Source organism: Cyprinus carpio, chromosome A3 (genome assembly GCF_018340385.1).
Source record: "Cyprinus carpio isolate SPL01 chromosome A3, ASM1834038v1, whole genome shotgun sequence".
Taxonomy (NCBI): domain Eukaryota; kingdom Metazoa; phylum Chordata; class Actinopteri; order Cypriniformes; family Cyprinidae; genus Cyprinus; species Cyprinus carpio.
In genome coordinates this window covers 36107445-36122427 of record NC_056574.1, presented here as the reverse complement: position 1 = coordinate 36122427, position 14983 = coordinate 36107445, and the positions used below count along the sequence as shown (strand labels likewise).

Here is a 14983-nt window from a genome sequence, read left to right as displayed (position 1 = left end):
GAGGGAACTGAAAGTGTTCCTGCCAACTCTTCTGTTGTCCAAGTACAAACTGTTGCCAAAGTTCTAGGACCTAAAGACATAGAGAGACTATCCCAGAGCTTACCCTCAGCATGCACAAATTTTACTGAATTTAGAAGAGCACTGATCAGCAAAATGCGTCTCTATGACATGTCGTTAGCAGAAGTCACACAGCTGATGTCACAAATTCTTACTGAATCTGAATTCAAGAGTTCTGAGTCTGCTGTTACTTCTGAACAACAACATGCCAGTAAAGATGAATTGAGAGAGGGAGTTCTGAGAGAGCATTGAACATTGTTGGACCAAAAGTGAATTGGTCAAAGGTCACTAGTTGTGTACAGAAGAATTATGAAACTGTAAGTGAATACACTGAAAGGTTTTGTTAGTCAGCTGCAGCTTACAGTGGAATAGCTGACACTCCAGAGAAGGTAATGGATCATAAAGGACCACTAGTTCGAACATGGTTTGATGGCCTTTTAGCCGAGTACAGATCTGCTTTACCATTCTTAGATCTTACATGGTCCACTGGAAGCTTGCAAAACAACTTGGACAGGTTAGCTACTTGGGAAAGAGACTCGGATGTCAAAGCCAGAGTAAAGATTGCAGCAGCATCTTTTCAGGTCAACACAGAGAACCGACAGAAACGTAAAAGTCCTAAGAAGGAGGGCAGTTGTCATTAATGTGGTAAATCCGGACACTGGATGAAAGTGTGTAGGAAAAGCAAGAAGACATTAAGAGAAATTAACAGCTTTACTCAGCTCTTACTCAGTCTACTTACCACTCTGAAGCAGCCCCTCCCCACTTCACCTAACTGTTGGAGCAGCTTGCTCAGGTGTTAACTGTTAGGGCTGTGAGTGCTACCCCAGTAATGTATAACAAAGATGAAAGATCCTTTGTAAATAAAACTACAGGAAGGTGACTGTCACTTCCTTTCATTGAGAGAACGTTAAGTACACTCACAGCCTTCAAAGCTATATTACAGCACACTCTAGTCACTCCTATTCTCTTTGGGTTATGATGTTTTGTTATGACTGATGTTCCATTGGAAGACGGAGATGTCACACAGTAAAGTTTGCATACCAATTACAGGGACAGACTAGGACACACACAGACCAGTGGGGAGCCCAGGAAAGAACCGATGTGCAACAGGCCTAGGGGGCCAACCCTGTGGCGAAGACTTCCTCATAGGTTTCCCCTTTCAGTAGTTTTATCCCCACTGGTCCATAGGTGTCAAATTACTTAAAACTAGGTTGAGAAAAACACTATACGATCACCAGACTTAAAAACCACTATACGATCAACAGAAGTCTAAAAATGTCTATGCATGAATACTGCTGGTCTGCTGTTTTCTTTGTTTTCTTGTGTTGCAGGTATGTGTGCATGAGATGTCATCTCCATAAGCAGCACCCTGGTGTAAAGCATCACCTCAGACATCCATGAACAAGCTTCATGAGGACCAAAAATCATCTGCATGAATCTACATGGGAAATGGACTACAGAAAACAGACTTCACAGCTATTCGGGCGCCCATGGACTTCAAGACTTCCACTCTCATGCTACATGGTTTTCTGTGTCATCATGTAGTTTTCCACGACATGTTATCATCCATGTCATATGTGTCCACAGTTATTGTTCTAAAAATAACTATTACACCTAAGTAAATCTAGGACAAGACACAGAATAAGTTATATGTGCCTGTAACCTTTTCAAGTTACATGACTGCAAGATGGGGCTTATGCTAACAAACATAGGCCATAGAATGGACTTATGAAAGTTTAAATTTGTTTTATGTGAGAGTTATTAGAACTCTCAACGGGAGGACTGTGGTATTACAAATTTATAAAATGTTAAATCTAGGTTCCAATGTAATAGTATGTACATTGTCTTTTTTACATTTTGAGGTTAAGATGATGACATTCTGAGATGATCAAGTCAAGCAGCCCAGGTTTCTGAGACATTGACCTTTTGTTTGCTCTTCCTGACCATAAACTCAAGGCACAGCTGTGCCTTTGTTTCTATGATAATGTGAAGGTATGGGCGATACTGTCAGGCACCTCTGTATTTAAATGACACTGTAATGCTTATGAGATCAAGGCTGGGAAAATGCCAGTGTCTGGCACTTTCCTGATTCCATTTGCTTGCTTTGTTTAAATTGTCTCCACCTCTATGTATCCCCCCCCCCTTGAAATGGATATAAACTCCAAAGTATCACTGCTTTGGTTAGACTTTTGATGACTGTAGCACTAAGCAGAGCGTTCTCAATAAAGAATTCTGCTGAAGATTACCCAAGAGTCTCCTGGTCTTCGCTTCTGAGTTTCCGACAAGCTAAAAGAGACATCAGCTGAGATCCTACGATCTTTGGTGAATGGAAAGTCAAGGCACGAGGCCTGCCGCAGACTTAGGGGTCCAAAAGAGTTCTAGCTCACATACTCTTAGCAGAAGAAAGGAAAAGAGAAGGCGGAACTGTGTGTGGGCCTTTTTAAAGTCTGAGATGGTTCACGCCTCTTAGGAAGGGCTTCTCCAATGAGAAAGGCTGAAATTCCAAGCGGGAGTTTGGAAATACTGGGGAGTTATACAACCCTTTGTGTGAAAGCCTGGTAATTTGCATATGTAACTGGATCAGAAGTTGATATACAAACTAGTATGGATTCTTAGAACTCTAATATGTTGCATAGGTATCAACATATAATATCTCATTTAGATCATCAGAAGACAAATTCATAGATACTAAACATGGTAAGATTACATATAGGTAAAATTACATGAATGAGTAGTTCCATCACAAGCATGCATGAAACAGTATATAAGACAAAAAGACACTATACAAGAACAGTAACAACATACACAATGACCTGAAGTACTCAAATACTCAAATATGATACTCACATTTTTTGAGATGCACCTGTATATGATCACTATGGTTACTGCTACAGGCACCATTGAGGCAACTACCAGCTCCGCATAGGACCCTGGGGTCAGGAGTCGTAGCAAATACATACACAGAGAACGTAAATGTCGGTGGCAGAACAGTGTGTAGTGAGAACGTGGGTACAAAGTAATGGTTAGTAATGCTTCAGCCTTCGTCTGCCCTGACCCAATTCTTTAGCACCAAAACAAACACGCCCATACCCCAACAGGACTTGCTACGGTGGCCAAGAGAGCAAAACACACTGCAAATGACAAAAACACCTGCAAATTAAGAAAACATCTTTATCAATTTGACAACACACACTGCAAATACTCACAACACGAGCAAATAAAGAAATGCGCTGCAAAAACAGAAACGCACTGCAAATACTCCCAATACAACCAAATAAAGAAATGTGCTGCAAAAACACACACCACATTGGAAATATTTAAGGGAACCGTAAAGTGACAAACATGGCTCCCAGCTAACAATAGTACGTAACTGTTACGTAACCTGGTGACCAAAGTTACGTCGTGGCGACGTAGCTAGTTACGTTGTGGCAACCGGAAAAGTGAAAGGTGCGTATACGTCACCACAACGTAACTTTATGACATTGCCAGTAAGTAACTGCGACGTCATGGAAACGTCGCGGATCGGTAGTTGTGTGCTGGTAATCAGTTGGTAATTTTTTATAATTATTTATTTTTTATGGGCAGACATGCAGTAGTTTAACCTAACTTATGTCCTCATATGCCCAAACTAATTTAAAGGCTGTTTCAGCAGCTGTGAATGATGAATACAGACTTGAAATGAATTCAGTTCGTTTATTAACAAACAAATATGAACAGTAATACACCCAAATTATTAATAAAAACATAGGATATACAGCGAAATATGAATGAAAGCATTCAGCCCATACAGAAGCACATAGATTGAAATATATTAATAATTTACATATATTTAAATATTTATATCCTTCTGTAAGCATCCAGGGTCAAAATATTATGCACAAATATGCAAGTCTTAGTAGGCACTCAGCCCATTGCATTTAAATTTTTATGTTTCATCATTAAGCATGCACACAATTCATCAACTAATCACATGCTCCCACAATAATACATGAGCTAATCACACCCTTAACCAAACCACTACAAATAATTAATTGAAAATCATATGCAATATCTTATGAACAGATGTATTATAGCAAATCAAGTTTAATTAATCTCACACCTATTATACAGCATTATGGCCAGTTCACACTGCCAAAAAAACTATTTAAAAAAACATGCTTATTTTGTTTTGTTTGAACTGTGTTTAGCCTGTTGGAGTATGGTGGTGTGAATTGGCTTTTAGGTGCTTTGGAAACCAAAGAAAAAAAAAAGCCTGATGTATTTGTATATATATATGTATAATGTATAGTATAATATATATATATATATATATATATATATATATATATATATATATATATATATATATATATGTTTAACCCTTGTGCATTGTTCAAATTCACTACCCTTTCGTTATGTCCGGGATGAAAACATCCACTCAATTAAACTGCTGTAAAAATGTATCAGATAAATATTTTTTTTTTCTTTTTTTTTTGCATAAATCTATTACTCAACCTCAGTCCTGATTAAACTACCAAATGTTTTTAAAAAAATCCAATATTTTAACTCTTTAATTGCCAAGTTCATAAATGATGTCACTGATTTGGGGGGAAAAAAACAAACAAAATGACTTATTTTCAATATAAAAGTAATTGTGGCTGGATTTTTTTTTTTTTTTTACTTTTTATCACATTCTTGGGCATGTCAAAGAAAGATTAGTAACAACATTGGCTTTGATGCATTTTTAGTTTTTGTGCAGCATTAGATTTTATTTTTTTCTCTCCCTCATTTATTGTTTGTGGCTGTTTTTGCCCCATTGACTTCCATTATAATGACATTTTTTGATTGCAAAGCCATGACACCATAAAATCATGCATTCTTGTTGGTTGGTGGTTTTCCCTGTTGGGAAGAGGTAAAATTTGTTGTTTTTACAGTTGATCACTAGGTGGCACCATTAACCATTTAGATAGGCCTATGAAAAAAAGGCTTAGTTTCTGGCTTGTAAATGGAGTTAAATGGAGTATAACAGCAAATTATAGTGTTTGTGTGTGTGTGAGATTCTTGATTGTTGGTGGTTTTCCCTGTTGGGAAGAGGTAAAATTTGTTATTTTTACTGTTGATCACTAGGTGGGACCATTAACCCTTTAGATAGGCCTGTGCAAAAAAAAGCTTAGTTTCTGACTTGTATATGGAGCTATATGGAGTATAACAGCATATTATATTGTGTGTGTGTGTGTGTGAGAGAGAGAGAGAGAGAGAGAGAGAGAGAGAGTGTGTAAGAGAGACCTTTGCGCTCTTACCTTGATGCATTTGCTGAAACACAGGGAAAGTTGTGGCCAAAATAAGACTCAACTTTACCCCCTAGTGGACGAAAACGTCCCCAACACGCATAAGGGTTAAGCAATTAACATTAAACTCTTAAATCTTAAGTAATTCTTACTTTCTCTATTCTTGCAATATTCAAGTGTTCATGTCCCTGAGTAATATCTGCATCCACCGAAGTCTGAAGAGAACACAATATGCTAGTAGACAGCAATCCATATGAGAAAGAGGTCTGGTGTGGAGGGTGGATCTGGAACTGACTTCTGTACAGTTTGTCACATCTCTTGATTATCTGTCTTCACAAACTGCCCTGAAATACAATTCAAACATTAACAATGATTGTTATAAATGTATTTTGGAAATATAGTTAATCAGTAATATGCAGCATGCACGATACAAGGAAGTGGTCAGTAACATCATCACTTTGAGGTACGATATCTATATCAGTAAGATCGATTCCATGCGCTATAATTAAATCTAGCGCATGATTAAAACGATGAGTGGGCCCGGTGACATTTTGCTTGACTCCAAAAAAAGTTTATTAAGTCAGTAAATGCATGTCCTAATGCATCATTTGTATTATCAATGTGAATGTCAAAATCTCTGACAATTAGTGCTTTATCAACAGTAACCAATAGGTCTGAGAGGAAATCTGCGAATTCTTTTAGGAAATCTGTATACGGCCCTATATATCCTCGTGCAGACCTTTCAGATATATTTGCATTACACTGGCCCTTTCACCAGTGGTATGTAATGTAAGGTATGTAAGATATTATGTACACATCAGGCAAGTGGCCGCATGATAAGCAGGAAAATTATGCAGTGAAGTCTTTATCCAGTCATTAAAACAGAATTCACAGTTTAACGCGGAATGTCACGGAATTCTCAAATTTTGAATTAATTAAATAAAAGTAAGTCATTCCACTTAAATCAAATCACGATATGGACTAGAACCTGTAAATATAAAGCCGCAAAAGTCGATTTAAATATGAATCCTGCATGTTTTGCCTGTCTCTGTTAATGAATTGCGCTGGCTCGCAGTTTACACACACACACGCACGTACACACGCACTGAAGCGTGTTTGACGCTCGTGGTGATTTCAGTGTCTGCCGTCTCAATAAATGAGGATATAAACAAATGAACAACATCTCCAGAGCTGCTCTGAGAGTAACTTCATGAGCATTTAACCATTTGATTTGAGTAAAACTAACGTCATATCACATACACAGAACTATAAATGTATTCATGGCAACCCGTCAAAATAAAAGTCCGGTTTGAAATAACGACTATAGAATGTACACAGCCTACTACTACGTGTGTTAGCATTACATGCATGCCTTCCGTCTTAAAGGAACAGCATTCAAGCACATTTGGGGAAGTCGAGCCTAATGGTTAGAGAGTTGGACTCATCACCCAAAAAGGTTGCGGGTTCGACTCTCATATCGGCAGGGATTGTAGGTATGGGGAGTGAATGTACAGCGCTTTCTCCCACCTTCAATACCACGACTGAGGTGCCCTTGAGCAAGGCACCGATGCCCCAACTGCTCCCTGGGCGCCGCAGCAAAAAATGGCTGCTCCGGGTGTTTGTTCACAGTGTGTGTGTGTGTTCACTGCTGTGTTTGTGCACTTTGGATGGGATAAATGCAGAGCACGAATTCTGAGTATGGGTCACCATACTTGGCCACGTCACATCACTTTTTATCACTTTCCTAATAAAGTACCTATCCGAGTCATTAATGTTAACCAACAAAAGATGTTAAATTAATATGTAAAGTAAACCTACTGTATCTGAAAAATGAGTTTAATTTGTATCTCTTTTGTATTTGTCTTATTGTCTTATTCTGCTTCTTTCAAAAATTATAAATTGTATATATTATATATGAACAACTATAATTTTCTATAAGTTGTTCCCTTTTCACTACTGTTAAAAGGATAGTTCACCCAAAAATGAAAATTGTTATCATTTATTCAAGTTTTTCCAAATTCAATCCTTGATTCAAATTTCTCATAAGCTTAATTAATATGGTCTAAAGAGAGAATTAATTACTATTTTTGTTTGAAGACTACATATAAAATAGCTACCAAAATAAATGTTGGTAACTGCAGTTTGACTAAAAGTAATGACAAAGTTGAAAAAATGCAATGACTTTTCATCGACTAAAACTAGACTAAAACTATGATAGAATTATGAAAGACTCATGTTAATATGACTATTAAGCATTTTCATCTCAAGATAAAGACTAATGCTAAATCAAAAATGCCTGCCAAAATTAACACTGGAACAGATACAGTCTTTATTGATTGGACAGCACAAGCACTTCTATTTAAGTGGGTAGAACAAAAACCATCATAGCAGTTATTTGAGAAATGGCTTACTAGTCATATGGAGCATTGCGTTCTGGAGATGTTGTCCAACAGGAGTTCTGCTCCGACTCTGCTGGGGTGCAGGCCATCAGCACTAAAAAGCCTTTTCTGGGAGATTTTCTGGAATCTCCCAGAAAAGATTCCAATTATTAACAAAGAGCAGTTTCTGTTCTTTACACCATGACAATAACTATTCATTTAAAGCAAAAAGACTACTGAACCTTTCGTGTCCTCGTCTATACATGGTAAGCGGTCCTGACACGATGATCATCGCCACGGACATCACGCTGCGCACCGTCTCGATCAGGCTCCTGAAGTCCCTCTTTAGTGTCTCCGTCTGCCGCTGCGTGGTGTCTTTAACCCCGGTGGGAAGCACGACCGCTCCGATGCTCTCTTCACTCTTCAGGATCGCAGGTATCTGTAGGGCTGGGTACCGAGTTCGATACTTTTTAGGTACCAACCGAATTGCCTCGATACTATCGAGTATCGAAAAATGACATGTTGTTCAGTTCCAGATTTCGATACCTAAGGAGTTAATTCGTCAACGTCAGTGCTCAAACAAGTACATATGAAATGCACAACAACACACATAAACTCACTCACACACACACAAACTCTACACACACGAGACGCGCGGAATTCTCCGCGCACATACACTCATATGAGGTGCGCGCACGCACAAACTCTCCACGCGCATACTTATATGAGACGCGAGCACACACACATAATACCTTAAAGATGTGGAAAAGTCGATCAAAAGTGTGGGTAAATTTCTCCAGGCTCGACGCCAAGAGCGCGATGCAGTATTTGCGGTAAAATAATTGCTGCAAAGACCAGTGCCACGACAAATATGATGAAGACCTTGGTAGTGCACGGAGTAAACTTAAGAGCAGAAAGTTGCTCCGTCTTCGACTGGTAAATGAAGAGATACCTTGTTGATCACTCTGACAGTGTTTATATTGCAATAAATAATAACTACTGAATGTACACTGCCGTTCAAAAATGTGTTGGTTAGTCAGATTTTTTTTTAAGTAAGGATGCATTAAAGTTATCAAAGGTGATATTAAAACATGTTACGTTACAAAATATTTTGTTTTTAAATAAATGCTGTTCTTTTTAATTTTTTATTCATCAAAGAATCATGAAAAAAATGTATCATAGTTTCCAAAATATTAAGCAGCGAACTGTTTTGATATTTCTGAAGGGTCATGTGACACTGAAGTAATGATTTTGAAAAATCAGCTTTGACATCACAGGAATAAATTACATTTTGAAATATATTCAAATACGATTTTAAAGGGGTGGTAAAACACGTTTTTTCGAAGGCTTGATTGTGTTTGTGGGGTGCACTGTAACATGTGTTAATGCTTCGTTTTTTAAAAAATTGCATTATTTTTCATATATTTTACCTTTATTCTACACTGCTCTGTCCCTCCTTGTAAAACGGTCTGATGGTTTCCGGGTTCTGTGAAGCCAGTCCCTCAAAAATAGCAATGGGCTCAGATTGGTTAGCTGGCCGAGTGTGTTGTGATTCGCTAACTGACTAGTGCATGTTGTTCGGAAATGTCACGCCCCTTACCTTTACCAGTAGTCAGTGCTTTGGTGGTATTAGAAACAATGGCGTCAATAAAACCATACCAATTTGAGCCCGAATCGGACCCAGAAAATTTTAGTGAAGATGATCGAGCAGAACCTGTTCAAGAACGACTGTTAAACGACGTTTCAGAATGGTATGTTTTTTTGTTGTTGTTGTTGATGTAATAACTGTGTAAAAATGCCAACTGAAGAGGAAAACATCTGCTGCAAAGAAATACAGAAGGTAGTGTAATAAGCTAGTACCAATATTATGAATAACGTGTTAATAGTTCTGTATAATCCTTTTTTTCATATTTAAAAGGCGAACATGGGTTAATTGTACAGTATGTACTCATTGTCTTACATTACTGTTTAGGTTGTAAAACGAATGATGGAGGTTCCAGACCCTCCAACATGTATGGTTGAGCATCCAGGTTTTGAACCAAACTGCTTAAATCCATATACTTTACAAAATATCAATAATATTTACAGAGCCGACTATGGACCAGTGAGACGCCGAAATGAAGAGGAGTAAGTATTTATTAAATTTTCTGAAATTATGTTGTGTAAAATAATATAAGTAAAAGACAACAGATACAAAATAGATTTACACAAGACATGTTATTCAAAGACAAAAACTATCAAAATATCAATTTTTATCAAACATATTTTCACATCACATACACATGTTTCCAATATACCACTGGTTTTATATACAATATTGAGGTTTTCTATTCCTGCTATAGGCGTTTCCGTTATCTGGCCTATCGCAGCTTTGTCATCTGGTGCTGGGGCTACCTAGGACGTAGTGTGAGGGTTGTCATCCCATCATGTGTTGTTAACCGGATCCGCCTACAGTTTCCTGATCCAGCAGGACAGTATGTTGGGTTCCGGCCACCCCTCGACTGAATCGTGACACACGGTGGGCAATCACCTCTTCTTTGGAGGGTTTTTCAAACTGTGATGACAGAGAAGGTGGAATGGGGATTGCGTGCAGCTCTTCCGCATATGGCTTGGGGTCCACGAAGACTTTATGTATCAGAAGGCTCATAAGGTCATCGACATAGTCTGTAACAAAACAGAATACTGAGTCACTATATGGTTTTACATAATTACTGATAAATAATCGATCCTTTGTTTTATAATTAACATTTGTGTAATATTTATAAATATTTTTTGTAAGCTTATATTTATTTTATTACAGGTTTTTTTTATATTATTGTTAATAAAACATATTTTACAACTTACTGTATGTTGGTTCTATTTTCACTGGCTTTGCTGTGCATTCCCCTTTTTTGGACTTTGGAAAAATGAACTTATACACAGCCTGTCCTTCAGTTGTTGTTGCCTGCTCACGGTTAGCATTTTCATTATAGTGCATCGCTGCAAGATACAGCCTGTAATCATTGCACAATCCATAAAATATAAAATGATTAGTAGACTGTATTGTGACAAACAAACAATTCAGAATAAGAGACAAATGTTCAATCAATTATAATGGTTTCTTTCTTGCAAGAAAGGCTCACAGTCGCACAGTGAGTCAAGAGAATGTGAGAGTGCTCGCCAAGATGGGAGGCTTTCTACCTCTTTATATCTCTGCTACTCATAACATAGATAACATAGGGCAACAGGCAAGGCTCCTAACCTATTGAACCTTTTTCTGCCTTATTAGGAAAGAACATTATTTATTATAGGGAAATATCATTAATATTAATAAAATAATGAATAAAAAAAACATTTCCATAACAATTGTTAGAAACAATGTTTATAAATATCACTGAATATGTCAAAGATTATTACCTGCACAACATTCCAATGAAAGGGAAAATCACATTCTTTGGGGCAAAACACAAAATCAGACTGTGGAACGCCTCCAGTGATGATGTCTGAAAGTGGTGGCTGAGCTTTTCTATATCCTTGAGAACTCTCTTGTTGTATAATAGCTTTTCCACTTTATGGAGCGCTATTGATCCTGTAACCAAACAGATAAAATAATATGTAGAAAATCTCAATTTTACCAGTTTACTGTCATTTTATTGTCATTTGTCTCTCTATACAGTCATACCTGGTTGGAACCATTTTTTTGGATCCCTGGAAACTTTGTCTGGGTGTTCACACTTGGGGAAGAGGTGATTATCATGAACATGTACATTTTGTATGTGGTTCTGCAGTGAATTCCACTTCGCCACCTTTTCTGGCCCAGACTCAGAGGAAATCGCACTCCAGTAAACATGGTTTTTGATGCTGTGCAACCATTTTTTCAGCACCTCGCAGTCCTTCATTTTTGAAAGTTTGTCAAGTTTCTTAGATAAACCTTTACAAAGTAAATGCTTTGTTGTACAATCATTATTTCAAGATAATCAAATTACCCCAAAAATAAAAATTTACAAGTTAGGTTGAACAGTTAAACACAATTAATTTAACAAGAATCAACTATGTATTTGATTAATAATACAAAGATAATTAATTACCTTTCTCAAAGTGCCACACGTCATAGAACTGAGTGATATTGCGGTCCCTCAGGTACTTCTGAATCTGCGGATGGCGATCGGTGACTATGTAGTCAACAGCTAAACCATTAGACTCCAGCTTATCGAGACAACGCTTCAATCCTTCCTTTTCCATATGATAACTGCCACCAACCTCGTTGCTCTGTTGTTGGGTACACAACATTTCAAATGAAAGAGTATAAACAATAACAGATTAAAGAAAGTGTAACAATTTTTTAAAAAAAAAAAAATGCTTAGGAATTACTAACCTGAACTAGTTGAAGATCCAGAATTTTGTTGGTTTCCATGTGCATAATGGTGTAGCTGCCAAATTTGGCTGAGTGTCCTATTGTAAACATCAATCATATATTAGAACATAACTGAGAACATCAGGATCATAATATTTTAGGAAAACTCAAAGACTATAAAATAAACAGCGTGAATTTTTTTATATACTTTAAATGTACCTGGCGTGTCAGCACGCATATCTCCAGCCACAGCAACATTTCCTCCCTCTTGCAGCTGTCTTATAAGATTCAGTTGATCTTGGTTCCACTTGTGTATTATGGTAGGCTCAATGAAATTCCTGGCATGAATCCTAAAAGTTACAAAATGCATCATCTGGAGCTTCATGGCCTTGAAAATCTATTAACATAGAAATCAAATAACATTGATATGGTGCTTAATTGCTTTGAAAATCTAAATACTTTTTTGTGAATTTTATTGTAATTGTAATACCTCCTCTAGTTGTTTAAAAGATCCACCGGTAAAATACGTTGCAGCAGACAATAGCAGGTTTCCAAGTGGGGTACTCCCTACAATGGGCTGGCTCTGCCACTGTCTGTGGTAGTTACACTTTTCACAAAGCTGGGTGAATGCAACAAAAGTCCACCTTCGTCTGCTCTGGACAACACACTTTGTCTTCCAAACTGGACAGGACACAAACAGCTCTCGAAGACAGCTTTCAAAAACAATGTATTTGTTATCGCTGTGGTCGGGTTGTGGATCTATCCTAAGGCAATATAAAAAGAATAAATATTAGTAAGTTGCTTTCATGTTATATATATTTTTAAACACAAATTTATTGGTAAAAATGTGTGTAAATATGTATTTATATCTTACGCCAATTCTGATTCTTCAGTGACAACAGAATCTGGGTTATATGTGGAATCATTGGGTTCGACATTTAATTCTGATTCTTCTTCCTCATCTAACACCAGACGAGGTCTCTTACTGGGCCTGAAGACTGAGCCCCTTACTGGTGTTGAAGACAGCTGCACATCAGGAAACATGTCAGTTGTTTGGGTGCCCACATCATGACCATAATATGTTGCCTGAATGCCTAAAAGTACAAAAAAAAGGAAAAAATACAATTACTCATAACCATCTGTCATGCTATTACATTTTTTTTTTACAGTGAGAAACATAAGCCACTTTCTAATACACATAATTTTCAGTAGCCGGTATAACAATTATAATAAAAAAAAACAATATGTACTAGTACTGCATATGATAAAGTAACACATAAACCTTTAATGTCTGTATTTAATACCTTTGCTCCTTAAGTGGAAATTGCTCAGTGTACCCAATGAAAGTTGTGTGCCCACTGATCGCATCTTTGGCTTTATCTCTGTGGCTACAGTTTTAGTCTCTATAGGGTCTGACTGACATCCAACTTCATGAAGTGTAGATGTAGTGGGGAACTCTTGGGAACTCGAACCCTGCTGAGATGTTGTCTGTAAGAAATAATGACAATATGTAATCAATGATCAAATTACAGCTTAAAACATACATTTGACATGTAAAAGAGTGGAAAAAAATGAATTACTTGATAATAATCATTAGACCACAAAAAAAAGCTTCATAAGCAAGAATTTCATATAATTGTTCTAACAAATTATATTACAGTCCTCAAAGAGATTTTTTTAATTTTTTTTTTAAAGACTGCGGATCTATAGTAATCGCTACTGAATGGAACAGTTACTTTTGTATTTTTAGAACGATAATAGCCAAATATCTGTCGCAAGAACTATTAACCCAAAACGAACACTAAACATTGGCTTTACTACAGTAGACAAATCAAACACAGAACCATGTTTAGCATGCCTGCAGAAAAACAAACATGTAGATAAACAATACATAAAAGCTCCAATCAAAGAATAATATACACTAATTCCAAGTTCGCTGTTGAAATTAAAAAAAAAAAAAGTTTGTAAGGTTAGGTGTTTGTCGGATAACGTTAAGTATGAATGAGCATTTAACAAACGGGTTTGCAGAGTCAAACAGCGTTGTCATTTGTTCACTTTCTTGCTACAACGTACAATTAACAATACAAACTATCACAGTAAAACACAAGGACGAAAAATAAATCATACTTACAGGTTGTGGCCCGTAAACAGCTTCTGTTTTTAAAGTTGGAACTGCTCCATCTTTCAGGACAAGCCGTTGTGCAAATCCTGCATTGAACTCGCGAATATTGTGGAAGCTTTCCTCCGTAAAATGTGCAGCACAGAGAGCGAGATTTGGGTAATAATTATGAGGGACCGAGTTAAAAATAAATTTTAACCATTGATCCCTAACTTCCCCGTCCTTAGGAAGGCTGAACAAAGTGGACCTGCAATCCGGATGAAAATAACAGCGTTTCGTCGGCATCGCGGCAACGACACTCCAGCCTACTAACTACACCACAACAACTCTTCTCCACAGCAATATAAAATGGCCTCGCCCCCCCTTATTTAATATTCTCGGAGGAGGGGTTTATGTAAATATTGGGCTTAGTGACGTCAGCAACCCTGGAGGAATGTCGTGTAGTCCCTACCGGCCGTTTGCTGTAGTCCTTAGAAATTGATTTTTTTAAAAGCAAATATCTCCCTTTGCTTAAAACTTTGAATGTTGTTACTTTGCAGGTGTTGTTTATGCTCAAACAGGAACATTACACACTAGCTAAAGTTAGAAAAGTGAAATCGTGTTTTACCACCCCTTTAAATTGTAATACTATTTCACAATATTACAAGTTTTACTATATTTTTTATTAAAATAAATTCAGCTTTGGTGAGCATGAGCTCTTTATAAAACATTTTTTGTTCGTTTGTGCACTGGCTAAGGAGCATGAGTCAAACTGAAAAAATAAAACCAAAGGTAATGTGAGGTAATGTGTTCACTCATATTGTTAAAATGGATTTCATAAAATTGGTAT

At 37.1% G+C, this 14983-nt stretch overlaps 1 protein-coding gene across 1 annotated transcript; it reads right to left on the bottom strand.

Moving 5' to 3' along the window:
* Window positions 1-9863: 9863 nt before the first annotated feature.
* LOC122134139 lies at window positions 9864-14766 on the bottom strand. The gene is made up of 11 exons (XM_042731745.1): window positions 14167-14766; window positions 13340-13523; window positions 12910-13129; window positions 12526-12799; window positions 12255-12432; window positions 12057-12133; window positions 11770-11950; window positions 11364-11612; window positions 11099-11270; window positions 10547-10695; window positions 9864-10366 (listed from the first exon to the last, which is right to left on the bottom strand). Exons 1-11 carry the CDS (start codon window positions 14437-14439, stop codon window positions 10137-10139), a joined length of 2187 nt encoding a protein of 728 aa, XP_042587679.1. The 5' UTR covers window positions 14440-14766; the 3' UTR covers window positions 9864-10136.
* Window positions 14767-14983: the final 217 nt, after the last annotated feature.

Coding starts and splice junctions, on each gene's coding strand:
- LOC122134139 (XM_042731745.1), bottom strand. CDS start 14,439: ATGCCGACGAAACGCTGTTATTTTCATCCGGATTGCAGGTCCACTTTG. Junction 13,130..13,339: donor TTTCCACTTAAGGAGCAAAG/GTATTAAATACA, acceptor TTGTACTTTTAG/GCATTCAGGCAACATATTAT. Junction 10,367..10,546: donor GAAAATAGAACCAACATACA/GTAAGTTGTAAA, acceptor GTTTTGTTACAG/ACTATGTCGATGACCTTATG.